The 21,582-nt window shown below is 45.1% G+C and overlaps 1 protein-coding gene across 1 annotated transcript in view; it reads left to right on the top strand.

The window, feature by feature from the left end:
* Window positions 1-21,299, top strand: part of med10 (mediator complex subunit 10) — a 34,274-nt gene extending 12,975 nt beyond the window's left edge. The window contains exon 4 of the mRNA XM_070880771.1: window positions 20,810-21,299. Within this exon, the coding sequence (XP_070736872.1) occupies window positions 20,810-20,908 (99 nt within the window). The 3' untranslated portion in view covers window positions 20,909-21,299. The remainder of the gene's footprint in view (window positions 1-20,809) is intronic.
* The last annotated feature ends 283 nt before the right edge of the window (window positions 21,300-21,582 follow it).

Below are 21,582 nucleotides of genomic sequence, written 5' to 3'. Positions count from 1 at the left end.
TTTTACTTCAATCTGGTTCAGTAAAATTACTGAGTCGAATACCTCTTGTGCTTTGAACAAAGCAGTCTTTATTACCGGCCAGTAAGACCTATCAGACAGAAGATATACTCTCTGGATAGAGCGTACACACTCCCTACGGATAGGTGAAGTTACATCGTAAAGCGTTAAGTTATACAGTTTTGAAATCAGATAACAAAATACAAATGGATTGACAGTCTAACTCAGCCACTCATTAGTCAATCTATATGAGATGTTCTTCTTGAAAGCTCAAGTATTGCCTCTAAATGTTTCAATCTAATGGTGTGACTATTTACTGAGACCTTGCAATTCTGCAGATGTATTTCATGTTACAATTATATATTATTGGCAGGATTAGTGACTTGAAACCTTGAGACAGACTGTTAGCTATGCTGATGTTGCACTATTTGCAATCTGACATTCTCCCAGCTATTCTTCCATGGCTTATACATCTTCATATATCCCGTTTACTTTACTGTCCTTAATTCCATATATTCCGTTCAGATATCCACATCCTCCCTTTTATCATTCTATGATAACATTTAGGATCATTCTATGAGTATTGTATTGTTGAGTAGTTCTCTAGTTTGTTGGATCATAACCCGGGAACCCTTGACCACAAGAGGGTCTGCTAACCTTGTCATTGCTTTACAGCAGAGGTTAAGGCAACCAACAATCAAACAGCAGGTAATTATTATGATGAGAACAATTGCCCCATGTATTAGATAGGATCTCCAAGATCCACCCAGAAACCAATCAAACCTGCTAAGTTCTTTTGCTGGTGTGGATAACTTTTTCACCTCCCTCCTTATGTGATCGGCAAGGTGGGTTATGTTTTCTGAACTATCAGGAATGTAAGTGCAACATTCAGATCCTATCTGGGCACACGTTCCCCCTTTCTCAGCTAACAGGTAATCGAGGGCCATTCGGTTTTGTAATGCTACGGTCCTTATCGCTACCATTTCAGCTGTGATGCCCTCCAGAGCCTCAGCAGTGCGGTTAGCTACCTGTTCCAATATCGTTTCTTTGAATCCATCTAACAGTCTCAGTTAGGGTCAGGGGAACGGTGCGCAAAGGAATTCCCCCTTTGGAATGTATAGGGATATGTGAACACACCCAGCATCTAGTGAAGTGCCCTTTTTCCGCATAAATGTAAGACATATACAAAAAGGTGTTTACATGGAGCTCTCGCCTTTGTCTTCCTTCCCGTGCACCAAAACTGTCATATATCAACACTATTATGCAGACAGTAGCATACAGACACAGTCTCATCTTATAAATAGTCCAATTATTTAGCTGATAAAAAGAGTTCTGTTTTCACGTTTCCCTTCAGGTCTCCGTCAGTGTATTTGGCTGTCTGACAGGTAAGAGTTCAAACTGATCCTCCTTCAACTGCCTTGTTCAGCTATAGGGAGGAGGAGATCTGGAACAGAAACAGGAATTAGACTAACCAGCAAAATTTGTTTAAATGGTGATGAGCTTGCAGTGGTGCAGGTGAACCCAGGCACTTTTCCCCTCAACCTTGGCTGCAGTGGGGGTAGTGAGTGACACCTAAAAAGGCCCCTCCTATTGTGGCTCTAATCCCTTCCGAATCCATACTTCCCTGGTGCCACGAGGGACAATTCGGGTAAAACTGGGAGGTCAAGGTGAGCATCTTGAACCTGGTTGTGAACTAGTCGCAGAGCCTGAGTCAGAGAAAGAACATAGGTGGTCATCAGTCTAGCTGAGATCTCGTATCTAGGAACAATTTCCCTCATTAACACCTTAACAACAGTCTGAGTCTTATCGTCCAGGTTAGGGTAGGCTTCAATCCATCTGCTAAACACATCTACTATTACTAACACATATCTGTAACACTGAACTTTTTGCAACTCAATGTAGTTCAACTGAAATGTCTCAAAGGGACCTTCGGGTAGGGGCGTTTTACCCCAATCACAGGGGACTCCCTTCCCTGGAATATGTTGCTGGCCAATCAGGCAATGACTACTGATGTTCTGGGTGAGCGCCTGGAGTCTAGGGTGCCACCAAGTAGCCAAAAGCGTATCACTTGTTGCCCTTGCTCCACAATGAGTAGCAAAATGCAGACATTCTGTAACCCATGAGGCCAACTCGTCAGACATGCAAGTCTGTTCCGCGGGAGTGGTCCAGAGTTTAGAAACATTGTCATAAGTACATGCATAATATTTCCACAACAGTTTATCTTTTTCAGGAGCGTCCTCCTGTGCTTTTATAACATCTTGGATGGTTGGCATTGTTTTTTTTTTCGAGGCTAACTTATCCTTCGCAGGATTTTTAGTCTGACTCATAATTTTGGGCACTACCATCTGTTGGTCACGAGAGGCCTGTTTGGCCTCTTGGTACAATGGCAATGCGTTTGGGGAACATGAGGGCTTGCAACAAATCAGATACTAGCTGTTTATGAGATATCTCATTCCCCTGTGAGGTTAGGAATCCCCTATTTTTCCATAATTGTCCGAAATCATGCGCCACCCCAAAGGCATACCTAGAGTCGGTATAGATATTGACTTTGAGATCGTTGGCCAAGATACAGGCTTGGGTGAGGGCGAATAGTTCAGCTTGTTGAGCAGAATAGGCGGTTTCAAAGCAGCAGATTCCAAGACCTGATTCTCCTGGTTTACTATGGCGTATCCTGAGATTCGTGTATCTTCTGGATTAATAGAAGTACTTCCGTCAACAAACATAAACAATCATGACTGGGTTCTTCCTCATCTTGGGGTGGCTCTGTAAGAAAACAGGCCGGATTAATTGCAGTACAGTGCCGAAAAGTCAGTTCAGGATTGCCTGTGATTTCAGTGGGTTCTGTCGGATTGCCCTGCACTGAGATCTCAATCGGATCAATGGGAGTATAACCCACTTGGGAGGGGTTCTCTGCCCACACATGAGGATCCACATAGTCAGGTATGCCGGAGCCAGTATGATGCTGTAGAGTTGTTCAGACCTTCTCGGGGTCCCCATGAAATTGGACTGTTCGGCCATGTTTTACAATTTGCACATCCCGGCTGGTAGGGTCAGCCTCATCTATGGCCTTGCGTACCATAACTCCCAAATCTTTAGCATGGTGAGGGGCTAATACTTCACGAGCAATATACGGTGCCATTGTTAGGGGCTGTTTCCACAGATTCTTATCCACTTCCACAAAATCTGCCTCTCTTTCCAGTCCAGTCACTAGCCCTTAATAGAATTCCCTTCACTTCCCCTTCGTGATCCTGATAAAAGTTCTGCAGGTCCTGATTCTTTCCACTGGGATCGTATGCTAGGGTCACGTGATAGGGTGCCTGCGGCAGGTCCAGAGACCACCACTGAGGGGTTCTAGTGGTATAATACTGCCGCTTAAGGGTTTCCTGTTTTACAATAATCTCCATACTCCAAATGCAACTGGAATTTGCAAAGGAGGTCTCTAGTCATCAAGTTACAGTCCAAATTGGTAGTGATGACAAATCGATGTTCTACCAATTCTTCTTGGTAACCCACTTTAACTAGTTCTGACACCGGGAATGTCGAGATTTGTCCCAGGAATCCTGAAAGTTCCTGTGTTTCAGTAGAAGCAGGGAGTTTAAGCTTTGATTGTACAGAAGACATGAAGGCTCCCGTATCTATCGAAAAGGGTTGCCACTCATTCAGAATGGGTTCGTCGTCCGGGGAGGATCCCTGCACAATCAAGCTGCATAGTCAATCGGGGGACAATTGACCAAAGGGGTTGTTCTGGGAGAAGTTAGTGTAAGATCCTCCTCTCCCCCCTTGCCCCCCTCCTCTTCCTCCTCTTCCTTTTCCATGCTGACGGTAGGGGCAATTTTTATTCCAATGTCCTTCCTGCCCACAATTAAAACAGTCAATTCCTCTTACCCAGTCCCGGCCTCTTCCCATACCATGCCGGGGACAATAGGGAGGTTTATTAGCAGGGCTCGGGCCGTTTGGTTGTTTAGTATAACCGTATCCTTGCTTATCCATCCAATCCTGTATGCCACACTACGGTTCTATTGATCCTTCCTCCCGAGATGGCTCTTCCTTTCTAGTCACGTATTTAGTCTTGACCCGGGTTGGGGGCGCACCTCCCCCCTCCCCTTTCTTTTTCTGCCAATAATATCTAACTGCCCTTTCCATCTGTCCGGATAGCGTGAGTAATCAAATAGTTGTTTGAAGACCACAGACATCTATAGAGAGGTGGTCTGCAGCTTGTTGTGCATCAGGGTTTGGCATTGGTCTGACAGGGAATTGGTGTCGGGACTTTGGGATCTTGGAAATCATTTCTAGGCCGGAGGATGTTTCAGAGCTGTCTGACTGCTTGACAGTTCTGCGTCTCGATCGGCGGGGGTGTTTGCTATGTCTTTCACAACTTGGCCTGGTAGGTTGACTAGAAGATTTACGGGACTGTTTGTGATGTTGAGATATAGTTCTGCCCTTTCGAGTGTGAGATCTGGTCCTTTCGGCTATATTGCCTGTGAACTGGGGATCCGAATCGCTATCAGAGGATGAGGAGTCAGTTTGGGTTTGTTGCTTTGGTGATATGTGGTTGTTCCTAACTCTTTTTTACCGGAGTGTTAGGTGGAGGGTGTTGGGAAGAGGACTGGAGCAAGAGGCCAGGGGGTGCAGGAGGCGCCGTTGGGCGCTGAGTCAGTGGCCACTCATCAATTTCATCATCAGCCTCGGTTAACACAAAGCCAGCCATTTTAACTTGTAGTTGATCAATACCTTTCTCAGAGGTCCCAGAGGATCTCTTAGCAAGTTTCTCGTGCGCACATTCATTCTTCTTTTTTTTTAAAGACGTCTACAGTTTTAACATGTGTTCCCTCTGTCAATGCAAGTCCTAATTTAATAGCATTTGTTTGCCAACTCGATAGAAGTGATGCATCTTTTAATTTCTGACAATAATGTCGCCAGGTTGCAATTAAATTTTTTTTATCCCCTTTTCCTCGTCCCCTTCTCCAAATTAATCCCTGTGCTTTTTTTTTACCTCTACGCTTCTAGTGTCACTTAGAGGCCACTGGTCATCCCCTAATAATTTGTTCAGGGCTCCTGATAATTTTCTAAAGTCTTCAGCTCTTTCAGGGAATTCCTCACATAGCTTTTGTAGCGGATTATCCGCATCCGTGGTTTTATCTAACTGATTACCCATTTTCACACTGCCCCTCGTATTACTGTGTCGCTACGCGTTCGTGTCGTCATGCAATTTAAACAAACTTAAAAATAGACACAGACTTTACAGAACTAACACGGACTTTAACTAACTCCAAATAACCAAACTTTACTAATGCTAACACTTACCCGCATCGCCGCACGGTCCGCGTCGCCGCGCGATCTCAATACTAAACTACCACGTCGCCTCGCAGTTCACGTCGCCGCGCAATCTGCGTTGCCTCGCAGTTCACGTCGCCGCGCAATCCGCGTCGACCCGTGGCTCGCGTCGCCGCGCGAGTTAAGATACTTTAACTTTAAAAGGTAAACAAGGACTTCTAACACTTGCCCGCGTCGCCGCGCGATTTACAAAATAGACAAAGACTTCTAACACTTACCCGCATCGCCGCACGGTCCGCGTCGCCGCGCGATCTCAATACTTAAAACTTTACTTAAAACTCTAAACACTTTAAGACTTACAGACTTACTGCCATTAGCACTGACTTTCGCGATTCGCGTTGCTGCGCCTCTGCGTCACTACGCGTCGGCGTCACTGCGCGTTTACGTCACCGCGCATCTACGTCACTGCGCGTTGACGTCACTGCGCGTTCGCTTCACTGCGCGTTTACGTCACTGCGCGTTCGCTTCGGCCCTTCTCCTCTCGGCCGCGCGTTCGCGTCGGCCCTACCTTCCGAGTTGCTGCGGGGTTTTTTTAAAAAATTCAATCAGAGCCTAGACGGGCCAAGTGATATACAAGGTCGACGTCGTACCTGAGTTGAACACCTATCTTCTATTTAAATCCCCATTTTATTCCCTGTGAGCCTAATTTTCTAATTTTGATTTCTTATGAGCCTCAATTAATTTCTTTCAGTCTCCAAATTTCCCTATCCTTTCGCGTTACTGCGCAGTTTAAATTCAATCAGTCAATGAAAGCCCTAATTTAATGGAGTTTTTCTGCCAATTGGACAGGAGTGATTTTATATTTTTCATAATTTAAAATCTCAGAACATTTTTTTTCTTTCAGCACCTATTTAGTACGTTACTTTTTTTTATAACTAGAGAGAAGTCTGGCACGTAGGCTGTGGACTGCTTTTCGTTATCTCAATTGTTCCAGCCTCAAGGTCGTGTTATTTAATATAATTTTTTTTTTTAAATCCTTTTGAATCCATCTCAGTTGTTTTGCTGTGCCTTCTCTGAATGTTTGCTTTCAACAAGTTTTTCTTTTTTTTTTAACCACCGGGACCATGTAATTTTTTATTTTTTAACAAATCTATCCTTTGGGCATTTCCTGGCTCCGCAACTTATCATCCGAATATACGTAATTCAATAAGGTTCACACTCTTAAACTTCCCACATACAGGACAACACTACGAAGGGTTAAAACAAACTTTCATTCTGTTTGAGATAAAACAAACCACAACTCCCCGGCTTTTTTTTTTACAGTAAAAGTCACAGAAGCATTTCTCATTTAAACAGACATTCACAAGAGTCTCTTTTCTTTCCTATTAATTTTTTTTGGATCCATGATTGATCATCTATCCCTATCTAGCTCTAACTATCTTTCCAAGTCGCCGCTTGGTTTGCGTCATCGCGCAATTTCCCTATCTCTATCCCTATTCTAAGTTTGAAAGGTATTCACCAGATTGTCCTGGATCTCGTTCAGACACTACCTGAGAACCAGCGAGTGGCTAAACTTTCCTCAGACTTTTGAAACCGGGGGAAACTGGAGCAGTATTGAAATCATACTCACTCCAGTGGCCATTTTCCCCTCGTCTCGTCCAAGGCTAGTCTGGCTCTTAATTCGCAAGTTTTCGGCAGTCGTCCGTTGAGATCCCACTTCTGACACCAAATGTTAATTCCTGGATTCTTTTACTTCAATCTGGTTCAGTAAAATTACTGAGTCGAATACCTCTTGTGCTTTGAACAAAGCAGTCTTTATTACCGGCCAGTAAGACCTATCAGACAGAAGATATACTCTCTGGATAGAGCGTACACACTCCCTACGGATAGGTGAAGTTACATCGTAAAGCGTTAACAGTTATACAGTTTTGAAATCAGATAACAAAATACAAATGGATTGACAGTCTAACTCAGCCACTCATTAGTCAATCGATATGAGATGTTCTTCTTGAAAGCTCAAGTATTGCCTCTAAATGTTTCAATCTAATGGTGTGACTATTTACTGAGACCTTGCAATTCTGCAGATGTATTTCATGTTACAATTATATATTATTGGCAGGATTAGTGACTTGAAACCTTGAGACAGACTGTTAGCTATGCTGATGTTGCACTATTTGCAATCTGACATTCTCCCAGCTATTCTTCCATGGCTTATACATCTTCATATATCCCGTTTACTTTACTGTCCTTAATTCCATATATTCCGTTCAGATATCCACACTTATAGTATGAGAAGGATAAAAGAAGACTGAAAGGGTTTTGAGATAATAGAACATAATATTTAAATAGTGATTTTTTTTTTTTCCCCTCTAAAATATTGTATGGATAGATTTGCACTGCTTTGTTTTTGTCCAATGGTGAATTAATCCGTAACCCCATTTAGTCCCCTCAAAATATCTTGAGGGCAAAAACACATTAATTACCTGGATAATTTATGGGGACCAAATGCAGTTAGAGATTAAGTTATTATTGGATCTTGCCAAAGGAGAACCTGTTCAAAAAAAAAAATGTTCATCAGGTGGCAGGACAGAATGATTGTTGAATTGATGAGAAGGTCATCCTGTGTATAATAGAGCAGGTTATCGCTTTTTTTAAAAAAAAAAAAATTGCAATAGCCAGGAGGTATATACTGTGTGGACGACACCTGCGTCTGCGTACATAGAGGCTGAACTCCAGGACATAGTCGGCGTGTTTACTGAGCCGTAAAAAAGCATGGGCCTTGCGCTAAACATCCGTAAGACAAAGGTCCTCCACCAGCCTGTCCTCGTCGCGCGGCTCTGGACAACGTGGACTATTTCCCATACCTCGGGAGCCTCAACAAGAGCAGACATTGACTAGGAGATTCAACACCACCTCCAGTGCGCCAGTGCAGCCTTCGGCCGCCTGAGGAAAAGAGTGTTTGAAGATGAGGCCTTCACATCTGCCACCAAGCTTATGGTCTACAGGGCTGTAGTAATACCCACCCTCCTATATGGCTTAGAGACATGGACCATGTACTTTGAAACCAAGTCGCTGGAGAAATACCACCAATGATGTCTCCAAGATCCTATAAAGCTCTTGGGAGGACAGACGCACCAACATTAGCTCCTCGACCAGGCCAACATCTTCAGCATTGAGGCACTGACCACACTTTGATCAGCTCCGCTGGGCAGGATACATTGTCCGCAAGCCAGACACGAGACTCCCAATGCAAGCGTTCTACTCTGAACTCCTTCACGGCAAATGAGCTGAAGGTGGGCAGCGGAAACGTTACAAGGACACCCTCAAAGCCTCCCTGATAAAGTGCAACATCCCCACCGACACCTGGGAGTCTCTGGCCAAAGACTGCCCTAAGTGGAGAACGCTGAGCACCTCGAGTCTCATCGCCGAGCGCATGCAGAAATCAAGCGCAGGCAGCGAAAAGATCGTGTGGCAAACCTATCCCACCCTCCCTTATCCTCGACGACTATCTGTCCCACCTGTGATTGGGACTGGTTCTTGTATTAGACTGTTCAGTCACCTAAGGACTCATATTTTAAGAGTGGAAGCAAGTCTTCCTCGATTCCGAGGGACTACCTATGATGACGACTATGGCTGAAAACATTATCTTTGGAAGATGTGGAATGGGCTGTAGCTGTAAAAAGACACTGGAAGGTGAAAGTTGAGATAAAGGAACTGAATCAAACTAACTTTGACTGCAGGATCTTGGGAATGTGGTTCTATCTACTTATGACAACTAAAAAAACATTTTTTAAAGAATTAAATTTCCACTGGTTAAAATATAATCTATAGTTTACTTTCCCCTCTCCAGTTTTCTCCTGATCTCTTGCAAAGCTATTGATTTTCTTGTTGATACTGGATTCTTTTCCCTTCAATCTGTTTCAGCGAGTTCACTGACACACGAACACTTTTAGTCTTAGCAACACAAGACCTTTATTCTGTAGATTCTCCGGCCGGGACCTGTTAAGATAAAGGGAACACTCGATTCGAGCCTGTCCACCTTTCTCCTGACAAGTCTCGTAACAGTACAAAAGCTCAACACTTATACATTGTTACAGCAGAACACATTTGAGTGACACTCTGTTTATACAATCATTGGTCGATTCCCCCCATAGCATACCCAATTGCAAGCTAACAACTCCCCAAATAGGGTGGGCTCCAGGGATGTGTTTATTGTTTCGAATCTCATCACACTTCCCTGTTTTACTGCTGTTTATAGCAGCCCCTCGTCTGAATCATGTCTGACTTTTGCTTTTTCACGTAACTCGTGTTTGACCACAACTCTGAGTAATCCTTAGTTTGTGTCGACAGGGCAAATATCGCAGCTGGACAATTTCTCTTGGCCATTTTCCCATGATCCCTTACTAACACATTCGCAAACCTTCTATCTACATTCTCATTCCCCCCTTTTATCATTCCATGATAAACCTGGTGATTATTCCAGGAGTATCGCATTCAGCCATTCGCTTTCTTGTTTCTCATACTCTTCTTGATTCTCGAGTAAACCTTTAGTTTGTTCAACCAAATTCCGGGAGCTCGTGACTGTAGGAGTTTGCTCCAATTTTGCCATCATTACTTTACAACAGACATTAAAGCAACCAATGATCAAGCAACAGGTAACTATTATTACAACGAGAATGACTGCTCCATGCATTAAATAAGATCCCCAGGATCCTCCAAATAACCAATCCAACCAACCATCTCCTTTCTTTGGGCCCTGCCTAAACTCATCCAGCTGCTTTTTTATGGCATCAATGGCTTGGGTGATATTGTATGATTCATCCGTGACATGTGTTATACATTTGTCCCCTATAATTGTGCACACTCCTCCTTGTTGGGCCAGCTGATAATCTACGGCATAGCGGGTTTGCTGCGTATACAATCTTAGTTCAGACAATTCTCTGTTAATGGCATCCAGTCCCTTAGACGTGCTATTTCCAAAAATGGTCAATCCGCAAATAAGGTAGTTCCTATTTTTGGCACTAATTACCCCTGCCGATCCACCTACAGATAGGGCCCCGAGGAACCCGTAGCCGAGCGACGATCCAAGCGTGATAGGGTCTTCCCAATCCGCACAGAATTCCTTGCTAATAGCTCGGGTCACTATTCTTCATTGCACATGTCCTCTCTGAGGGCATGGAACGGTAAGTGGCCTGATAGTCCCTACTGCAAAGAGGACGGGGAGGGTCGGTGTGGCTGTCTTAAAGGTACCATTAAGGAGGAACACAAATCCTTCCTTAGCTCTATAACACTTTACGTTAGTGTTGCTAACACTCGTGAACTGCTTATACCACCAATTGCTAGGTTCCCTTGAATTTGAGCCTGATCCTACCAATTGGTAAGCATCAAACGGGTATGCCCATGTTTCTGAGCTGACATGAGTTCCGTTACACTGACCGCAGACAACTTGCCTTCCTGCGGTCACATTCAGGCATCTTTGCTCGTTACAGGTACAGGTAAACTGGCCCTTACGCACTCGACAGTGCTGACGGGCACACTGCGTCTGCACACAGGTGGCGTTCCCGGGGACCAGGGCATATACACAACCCCACCCTTGTCCTGAGAAGCAAAGCGGGTAGCTTGCAATGTCCGAGCATACCGCTCCGTTCTTTCCCTGGGATCCTCTGCACTCAGGATTCATGGAGTCTATTAATTCCACACATCTTCCTGGTATACCCCTTCTATATTCGCCCGTTTGTCCCTCACAGGGTGCGTCCGAGGTATCCGCCGTGTATAAGTCACGGGGAGTTCACCCAGGGGTAGCCACGAACAGGGCCTCTACTGATTGGGCTAGTGGGTAACACACAGTTCGATTGCCATGCAATCGGGTATGGGTCTGATAAAATAAGTTATCCTGTAGCCCTTCTAGTTCTGCTAGGATAGCACAATTATACCTGCTAGCTTACACATGTTTAAATAATTTTAGACGATACTATACATTAGTTAACAATAAGATAAGGACAAATCAAAAACAGCTAAGTCTGTTTGCTCCTTTCTTTTCCCGTGTTCTTGCCATTTTTCTTCCTGCCCCAAGGATGTGGTTTATTCAGCTATGGAGGAGAGGAAGTCTGGAACAGAAACAAGGGTTAGGACGACCAGTGAGAGGCTCATTATGAAGTAATAAGTTTAGAGTGGTGCAGGTGAACCCAGGCACTTCTCCCTTCAACCGTGGCTGCGGTGGGGGTAGTGAGTAACACCTGAAAGGGCCCCTCCCATCGTGGCTCTAGTCCCTTTCGAATCCATTTCTTAATCAGGACATACTTCCCTGGTGCCACGAGGGACGATTCGGGTAAAACTGGGAGGTCAAGGTGAGCCCCTCGAACCTGGTTGTGAGCTAGTCGCAGAGCCTGAGTCAGAGAAAGAACATAGGTGGTCATCAGTCGAGCTGGGATACCATATCTAGGAACAATTTCCCTCATTAACACCTTAACAACAGTTTGAGCCTTATTGTCCAGGGTAGGGTAGGCTTCAATCCATCTGCTAAACATATCTACTATTACTAACACATATTTGTAACATTGAACTTTTTGCAACTCAATGTAGTCCAACTGCAAGGTCTCAAAGGGACCTTCTGGTAGGGGCGTCTTACCCCAATCACTGGGGACTCCCTTCCCTGGATTATGCTGTTGGCAAACAAGGCAGCGACTACTGATGTTCTGGGCTAGCATCTGGAGTCTAGGGTGCCACCAAGTGGCCAAAAGCGTGTCACTTGTTGTCCTTGCTCCACAATGAGTAGAAAAATGCATACATTCAATAACCCATAGAGCCAACTCGTCAGACATGCAAGTCTGTTCCGCGGGAGAGGTCCAGAGTTTAGAAACATTGTCATAAGTACATCCATAATCTTTCCACAACAGTATCTTTTTCAGGAGCGTCCTCCTGTGCTTTAATCTTGGATGGTTGGCATTGGTTTTTCCGAGGCTAACTTATTTGTGGCAGGATTTTTAGTTTGACTCATCATTCTAGGCACCACCATTTGTTGTCCACAAGAGGCCTGTTTAGCCTCTCTATCAGCACGGTGGTTTCCTATATCGACCGGAGAGTTTCCGGTAGTGTGGGCAGTGCACTTGACAATAGCAATACGTTTAGGGAGCATGAGGGCTTGCAACAAATCTGATACTAGTTGCCTATGAGATATCTCGTTTCCCTGTGAGGTCAGGAATCCCCTATCTTTTTCATAACTGTCCGAAATCATGGGCTACCCCAAAGGCATACCTAGAGTCGATATAGATATTGACTTTGAGGTCTTTGACCAAGATACAGGCTCGGGTGAGGGCGAATAGTTCAGCTTGTTGGGCAGAATAGGCGGTTTCAAAGACGGCAGATTCCAAGACCTGATTCTCCTGGTTTACTATGGCGTATCCTGAGATTCGTGTACCTTCTGGATTAATAGAAGAACTTCCGTCAACATACATAATACAGTCTGGGTCTTCCATTGGTACGTCAACTAAATCTTCCCTGACCGACGAGGCCTCCTGAATTAAAGATAAACAATCATGACTGGGTTCTTCCTCATCTTGGGGTGACTCAGTAAGAAAACAGGCCGGATTAATGGTAGTACAGTGCCGAAAGGTCAGTTTAGGATTATTCAGTAGGTAGATCTCATATCTGCTTTGCCTGACCATGGTAAGGTGTTGAGTCTGCAGTTGGCCCAGGAGGGCAGCTACGGAGTGAGAGGTGTACACAACAATATCCTGCTGGTGGGTAATGTTGGCAGCGGATTGAAGGCTATTGTAGATAGCGGTTAATATTTGGGTACATACAGGGTACCCCAAGGCAACAGGGTCTATTTTGGAAGAGTAGTAGGCAACAGGCCTATGCTTATCCCTGTGTTTCTGAGTTAACACAGCAGTGGCACAGTCTTTCAAGATTGTGCAGTACAGTTGAAAGGGCCGGTCATAAAGGGGCCGGCCCAAAGCCGGAGCTTGCAGCAGGGCTGTCTTTAGTTCCTTAAAGGCTTGAACGTCTGTGGCTTCTATTTCAAAGCTGCCTTCTTTAGTTGTGTACGGTGTGAGGTGCTTAGTCATCAGGGCAACTTTAGGGATCCAGGATCTACAGTAATTGATCATCCCCAACCACTGCTGCATCTGTTTAGCCGTGCTAGGGATTGGAAACTGGCAAATTGGTTCGTCATCTGGGGAGGTTCTCTGTACAATCAAGCTACGTAATCGGGGGACGGTTGGCCAAAGGGGTTGTTCTGGGAGAAGTTAGTGTAAGATCCCCGTCCTCTCCCCCCTTGACCCCCTCCTCTTCCTCCTCTTCCTCTTTCGTGCCGACGGGAGGGACACTCTCTACTCCAATGTCCTTCTTGCCCACAATTAAAGCATCCATCTCGTCTTCCCCAGCTCCGACCTCTTCCCATACCAGGCCGGGGACAGTAGGGCGGTCTGTAATTAGCAGGGCCCGGGCCATTTGGATGTTTGGTATAACCGTATCCCTGTTTATCCACCCAACCCTGCATGCAATACTGCGGTTCCATCTGGTATCCCCTTGGGTCGGGTTTTGGTCCTTCCACCCAAGGCGGCTCTTCCTTTCTAGTCACATACTCGGTTTTGACCCGGGTCAGGGGTGCGCCTCCTCCTTCCCCTCCTCTCTTTTCCTGCCAATAATATTTTACCGCTCTTTCCATTTGGGCTCTACTGTTATCTGCCCAATTCATTTATTTGTCCGGATAGCGTGAGCAATCGAATAGGGCAGGCACTGAAGTAGAATAGCGCAGAATTGAAGTGAATTGTCCCCTGCCCTGAAGGCATTATTTCCTGATTGACCTCCGTGTATTTCAATAAATCTTTCCATGAATTCATCGGCAGTTTCTTCTCGTTTGGGTTTAGTTTCTAATACTGATGGGCTTCTGAAGGGTCTTGCTGAGAGCATTAAAGATAGCGTTTAGGCGATCCTGGGCATTATTAGGGTGAGCAGTCACTAATGCATGGGTGGCTCGCCTCAAATTTTCTAAGAACCGGACGTGTTCAGTTGGGCTCAGGGTCTGCTGCACTAAGGACCACTAGTCTCTTGATTCCGCATTATAAACTCCAATGGTGAGTCGGAGGCGATCTATAAATTTGACCGGTTCTCTTTCGATCTGGTATGGTAGCCAGGATGGTCATAATCTCATTTGGTTTCCATGGTACATATACATCTATAGTGGGGTGGTTTGCAGCTGCTTGTGCATCAGGGTTTGACATTGGTCGGACTGGGAATTTCTAGGTCGGAGGATGGTTCGGAGCTGTCTGACTGCTCGGCACCTCCGCATCTTGATCGGTGGGAGTGTTTGCTATGCCTTTCACAACTGGGACTAGAGGATTTACGGGACTGTCTGTGATGTCGAGATATAGTTCTGCCCTTCCGAGTGTGAGATCTGGTCCTCTCAGCTATATTGCCTGTGAACTGGGGATCTGAATCGCTATCAGAGGATGAGGAGTCAGTTTGGGCTTGTCGCTTCGTTGGTGTGGGGTCACGGTTATCTTTAACTCCTCTCGCCGGAGTGTAAGGTGGAGGGGGATGGGAAGGAGGCTGTGGTGAGGGGCCCGGGGCTGCAGGAGGCGCCGTTGGGCGCGGCTGTGTCCATTCATCAATTTCATCATCAGCCTCGGTCAACGCAAAACCAACCATTCGACTACGTAGTCTATCGGTACCCTTCTCAGAGGTCCCAGGGGAATTCTTAGTACGTTTCTCGTGCGCGCACTCTTTCTTTAGGACGTCTACAGTTTTAACATGTCCTCATTCTGTCAAGGACAGCCCTAGTTTAGTAGCGTTCTCCTGCCAGCTTGACAGAAGGGACTCATCTTTCAGCTTTTGACAGTACTGTCTCCATTTGGCTATTAAATCCTTTTTTAACCACCGGGACCATATATTTTTTTTTTAAAAACTCAACAAACCTATCCTTTGTGCATTTCCTGGCTCCGTAACTTATCATCCGAATATACGTAATTCAATAAGGTTCACACTCTTAAACTTCCCACATCCAGGACAACACTACGAAGGGTTTAAAAAAAACTTTCACTGTTTGAAAAAGTGGGTGGAGCTAAAGCAAACCACAACTCCCCGGTCTCCCCACACAAGCTTTCTCATCCACAGTAAAAATCATACAAGCATTTAAAACAGACGTTCACAAGATTCTCTCTCTTTTTTTTGGATCCATGACCTTTCAGGGAATTCGTAGTTTTATCTAAATTACCCATCCTTGTGTCGCCGCACGTTGGATCGAGGTCCTAATTAATCCGAATCGTCCCCCACGCCGCCCCGTGGTGATCTCAGTTTAGCTTACCCAGAGCCTAGGTGGACCAAGTGATCTACAAGATCGACACCGCACCTGGGGTAAGTACAATTTAAAATTTACACAGTCCCGCGTAGTCCCGCAGCTTAATTTTACGTAATTCCCTAACCTCCGCGTTTCCCTACGCGGTTCGCGCGATTCTCTATTTACTTGGGCCTCAAACCCACACAGCCTGTTCGTGACACCGCATGACAATCTTTCTAGGTTCCCGATTTAAATCCAATCAGTGCCTAGACGGGCCAAGTGATGTACAAGGTCGACGTCACACCTGATTTGGACACTTATTTTCTAAATTTAAAACGTGTTCGCCAGATTGACTTGGATCTCGTTCAGACACCACCTGAGAACCAGCGAGTGGCTAAACTTTCCTCAGACTTTTGAAACTGGAGCAGTATTGAAATTATACTTACTCCAGTGGCCATTTTCCTCTCGTCTCGTCCAAGGCTAGTCTAGCTCTTAATTCGCAAGTTTTCGGCAGTCGTCCGTTGAGATCCCACTTCTGACACCAAATGTTGATACTGGATTCTTTTCCCTTCAATCTGTTTCAGCGAATTCACTGACACACGAACACTTTTAGTCTTAGCAACATAAGACCTTTATTCTGTAGATTCTCCGGCCGGGACCTGTTAAGATAAAGGGAACACTCGATTCGAGCCTGTCCACCTTTCTCCTGACAAGTCTCGTAACAGTACAAAAGCTCAACACTTATACATTGTTACAGTAGAACACATTTGAGTGACACTCAGTTTATACAATCATTGGTCGATTTCCCCCATAGCATACCCAATTGCAGGCTAACAACTCTCCAAATAGGGTGGGCTCCAGGGATGTGTTTATTGTTTCGAATCTCATCACACTTCCCTGTTTTACTGCTGTTTATAGCAGCCCCTCGTCTGAATCATGTCTGACTTTTGCTTTTTCACGTAACTCGTGTTTGACCACAACTCTGAGTAATCCTTAGTTTGTGTCGACAGGGCAAATATCGCAGCTGGACAATTTCTCTTGGCTATTTTCCCATGATCCCTTACTAACACATTCGCAAACCTTCTATCTACATTCTCATTCTTACTGGAATATGGTTTTGTGGCAGTGATTACCCAAGTGGCCATTCATGTATGAACCTCGACAGTGAGTCCTGGCAGAATATCTGATTCGAAGGCACCATAGCTGAGCCTTGTCCTTTTGTCACTCTGCATCCATGCACACCTCCAGTAAGGGTCACTAGAAGCAGCCCTTCCCCAAACTAGAGGTGTTGAAGCTAATTGTTGAGCCCTTATCACAGAACCCACTGAGACCAGCTAAATGAGTACAGACCAGGGATTGAACCAGGCCCTTTCTGATCTGACTCAAAGCCATAAATGACATCCTATGTGACTGTGATCATGGTAAACTATCCCTAAACATCCTTCTTGACATGTCTACAGCCTTTGACCTGGATGACCACACCATTCCCTTCCAACGCCTCTCCTCCCTCATCCAGCTGGGGGCAACTGCACTCGCCTAGTTCCATTCTTCTTTATCCTGTCGTAGCCAGAGAATCATCCGCAATAGTTTTTCTTTCCGCTCCCACAGCATTACCCTTGGAGTCCCCAAAGGATCTATCCTTGGCCCCCTCCTGCTTCTCATCTACATGCTGCTTCTCGGCAACATCATCCGAAAGCACATGATCAGGTTCCACATGTACGCTGATGACGCTCAGCTCTACCTCAGCACCACTTCTCTTGACCTGCCGTTATGACTAATTTGTCACTCTGCATGTCTGGTACTGGATGAGCAGAAATTCCTCCAACTAACTATAGGGAAGTCCAAAGGCATTGTTTTTAGTCCCCACCACAAACTCTGTTCCCTAGCCATCGACTCTGGCCCTAGCAGTCGACTGAAGCTGAAACCAGACCATTTGCAACCTTGGTGTCATAGTTTACCCTGAGATGAGCTTCAGAGTGCAGTTCCACTACATCACCAAGACTGCCTACTTCCACCTCTAGCATTGCCCAAATCAGCCCCCACCTTAGCTGATCTACTGCTGAAAGCCTCATCCATGCTGTAGTTACCTCTAGGCTTGGCTATTCCAATCCCCATAAACCTGAGCTCGACCAAAACTGCTGACTGTATCTGAACTCTCACCAAGTCCTGTTCGCCCATATTATTATCATAGGCGGTTCCTCGAACGAGGATGACTTGCTTCCACATGAGTTCACACGTTTCAATGCAGGACCCGATGTTCCAGTCCTGAACTCCAATTGAGGAGGTGGCAGATGCCTGTGCGTGGATTTTTTTAACGTGGTGACCGTTGCACATCAGCCACCACACGGGCTTGACAGAGTTAGGCCTTTATCCAGTGGCAAGGGTTAACCAGGATGATTAGAGACCTGCTCCGCTACACGGACCTACTGCGTGCACATTGCAGTGTGGGCAGGACCGTGCTCTTCTGGGCCCCGTACCCTTATTCGCCGCACCTCAACCACGATCTCTCGTCGCTCCTTCACCACAAACACTTGCTGCATGCGTCGCCCATAACTCCTCTGCTTGATGGACCTACATTGGTTCCCGGTCTGGCAGCACCTCGATTTTTAAAATTCTCATCCTTGTTTTCAAATCCCTCCGTGGCCTCATCCCTCCCTATGTCTGTAACCTACTCCTGCCCTACAACCAATGTCTCCGAAAAGCCACGCAGCCCTCCAGGGATCCCGCGCAGCCGGCTTGCTTGCAATTAAATGCAAAAACCATACATGCGTGGAATTTTGAATAGCCCGCACGGTCCCTATAAGCGCCCGCGCGGCGGCCACATTTTTCTATAGGGAACAATGCTTGCAACCCTCCGATCTCTGCACTCTTCCAATTCTGGTCTCTTGTGCATCCCTGATTTTTAATCGTGCCACCATTGGCGGCCAAGCCTTCAGCTGCCGAGGCCCTAGGTGGGGCTCCTTCCCGCTCGGGCTCGCTCCCTCACTCACTCCCTCCCTCCCCACTCGGGCTAGCTCTCACTCACTCACTCCCTCCCTCTTGGGCTGGCTCCCTCGTTTCCTCCCCTCCCTCGGGCGGGCTAGCCCTCAGGGGCTCCCGCTCGTGCTGTTTTGTTTGATAACACTTAATTGAGATAACGTAGAGCACAGATTCTGGTGATGGTATTGAATGTATAAAGCAGTGCATAGCTAAGGGATTCCAGGCATTTCTTATTTAGTGAGAAGTGCTCTGTTTTATCTTTTGTATTGATGCTCCACATTGGAAATTAGTAAGTTTTTAAAGCTGAAGTTGAAAAATGTTTTTAGTGGGCTGGATTTTCCTTTTAACTCTCCCTCGCCCGATCCTTAGCGGTGTTCCGGCGGCTGCATCTTTTTCAACCTCCAGAATGCCGCATGTGCACGCTTCTGCGGTTTTTGGGTGCTCCATGGCGGCGAAGTGCAGCGGGCGGTGTGTGGCAGAGGAGGCCCATTGACTCTGGAATTTTCGGCTGTCAAGCCCCCCCCCCCCCCCCCCCCGAGAAGCACCGACAAGAGGCCAGCGACTGCCGGCCTGAGATCGCTGTGTGGTGGGGAGGGGTGGGCGGAGGGAGGGGGAAAGAAAAGAGAGAGATCACTACCAGGTGAGAGAGACTAAAGGAGTAAATAAAGCTTTATTAGACCATTTATATTCTTGCCTAACACTAGAAAATACTACAATCCATTTAAAAAATACATCAAACTGTGGAGACCTAATAAAGATCTGTGTAATATCAAACAAACCTGTCGGATCTGTGCCCATACCGCCTACTTAAGATCCAGTAAGTCCTGCTTTTTCAAGATGGTATTAACGCCTGGTTGTAAACCGATCTTAATGATGAAGCTTCCAATTTGGGCGGACAGTATCGAATACCGCCCGGTGCTAATGACTGGAATTTACCGCCGGGCGGTAAATGGGCGATTTGAGAGGAAACTCTAGCTCTTAAGAATTTTACACTGACTTCATTGTCATTGGAGTTTTGTGGAATGTAATGCTTTTGTCTGTGTGGATTAAGGCACTAAATTAGATTTTGCTTTTTATCTAGATTGAAAAGCATAAATTCAAAGTGCTGCACACACAAACTTGTGCCTTTATACTGTTTCCAGAGGCATGGAAGTAGCTATCCACTGAAGCTATTTAATATGTCGGAACATTTCTCATGTCTGTTGTTTACACTTAATAGTAAACCCAAGCGGCTCAAAGATACCTGCCGAAGAAATTGAAAGTGCATGAAAAGTAACTTTTCTTGTCTACACCAGTTGATTTGAGCCTATCTTTGGTGGCGGTTAAGTTTCTGTCTTGAAATACAATATGGAAGGGCACATATTAATCTTGTCCTGTAGGGTATCATGTGCCTGAATTGACAGGAGGAAATAATCTATAAGCACTGCCAAAATGGCCACCATGCTCCACCCTCTGTCTATGATTGGTCCCTTTGGAGAATAATCCACACCCTGAAGTTTCAAGGAACGTGTCACTGGATCTGCCCACCTCAAGGTCTCACTGAATTTGCAAATTGTAACCCAATCCACTTTGACTTCCTGAAGCGACACAGGACAAAGCTTCCCAGAAGACAGCAAGATCCAGCCAAAGTGCCTTACCCCAGCGCAAGTGCATCCTTCCTTTCCTTGCTCCCCACCCCACCATAGTTGGGGCAGGCATTGTGTATTGATTGTTAACAGGTTTATTGGGTATGAAGTGAATAGTTAGTGTTGTGACTTCTAGATATCTTCCACTCCCACTCCCACGTTGTCCCTTGTAGGAGGTTATAAGAACGTGATCGATTTTTTTCTTTTTTTTCCCTTTTTTTTCTTTTTCTTTTCTTTTTCTTTTCTTTTTTTCTTCTCTCATGAAACACCTCGGCATTTGATTTTTAACCCAGTGAAAATCTAGAAATTGTATAGAGAATTGCATAAATAAATCATCCTACCATTCTGTGTCCTTATTTGTGTAATTATTTTACTCTGGATTTGTTTTTGAAATGGAGCAATTTTTTGTTCTTGTAACATCCAGAGCATTTAAGTATCGGTGAAGGCACTTGACCTCTAAATAATAGAACCTGAAAATGACAGGTAGCAATAGGAAAAATGGAAGTGGGGAAGAGAGGAGGGAGGGAGAGACTAGGCCTTTGCAAGAGAGTTAAAATGACAAACTGAAATGATGGCCTGGGGAATAAAAATGATAGATTTAAGTTTGTTGTGTAAAAATGTTTTGCAAGTAGTGAATCTCTTTTTTTTCTTTCAGAAATTCAAAGGACTTCTGATTCACGAACTAAGCAAAGTTTTTCCTGAAGAAATGTCCAAATACCGAGCTATCCGATGTGAAGATCATCTGCCCACGTAGCTGGATCCACTATGTTCTATTTTGTGGAACTATACTGCTTCCTTTTTCAGGAAACCAACTTATGTGGCTAGCTTTTTGCAGCCTGAGAATTATTCTTGAATGATTAAAAAGAATACATCATTTGTTTCCTACACTAAAATGGACCTGAAAAAAAAACTGGGAAAGAAGCAATTGCCTTTTTACTTTCTAAATGCTTTAGTGCTTGGAATGAATGGAATGTAGTTAGTACGTGTCTGATAATATAAAGGCAGCATTAAGATTGGATGGCTAGATGAACTCAGTAAAATAGACTTTCAGATACTTTTGTACCAGTATACATGATGAATTCATTTTGTATATTGCTGGTCTGTGCAGCAATTTTTGTAATAAAATAAGTACTTTGCTAACAGAATGCTTAAACAGATTTGTTCAATCCAATTTCTTACTAACTACAATTTATAAATGACTTTAAAAGGGAAAAATAAAGACGTTAACTCCAGAGCAAAAAGAGGATATTTAGCCCATAGTGTGCACATTATCCAGAGTCCATCCCACACTACTTTTAACGAACACCAATTTCCTTTCCATCCTCTCCCAGGGGTGCTGAATCAAGCAGTGATAAATATCTCTGAAACCCTCACTCATTTGTCAACAGTTAATAACCCAGCTCTATAAAAGGTGCCAGTCAGTCCCAA

This window comes from Pristiophorus japonicus, chromosome 5 (assembly GCF_044704955.1).
Source record: "Pristiophorus japonicus isolate sPriJap1 chromosome 5, sPriJap1.hap1, whole genome shotgun sequence".
Taxonomy (NCBI): Eukaryota; Metazoa; Chordata; class Chondrichthyes; family Pristiophoridae; genus Pristiophorus; species Pristiophorus japonicus.
The sequence above is the reverse complement of the archived record's forward strand: the minus strand, read 5'-3'. Positions and strand labels throughout refer to the sequence as shown.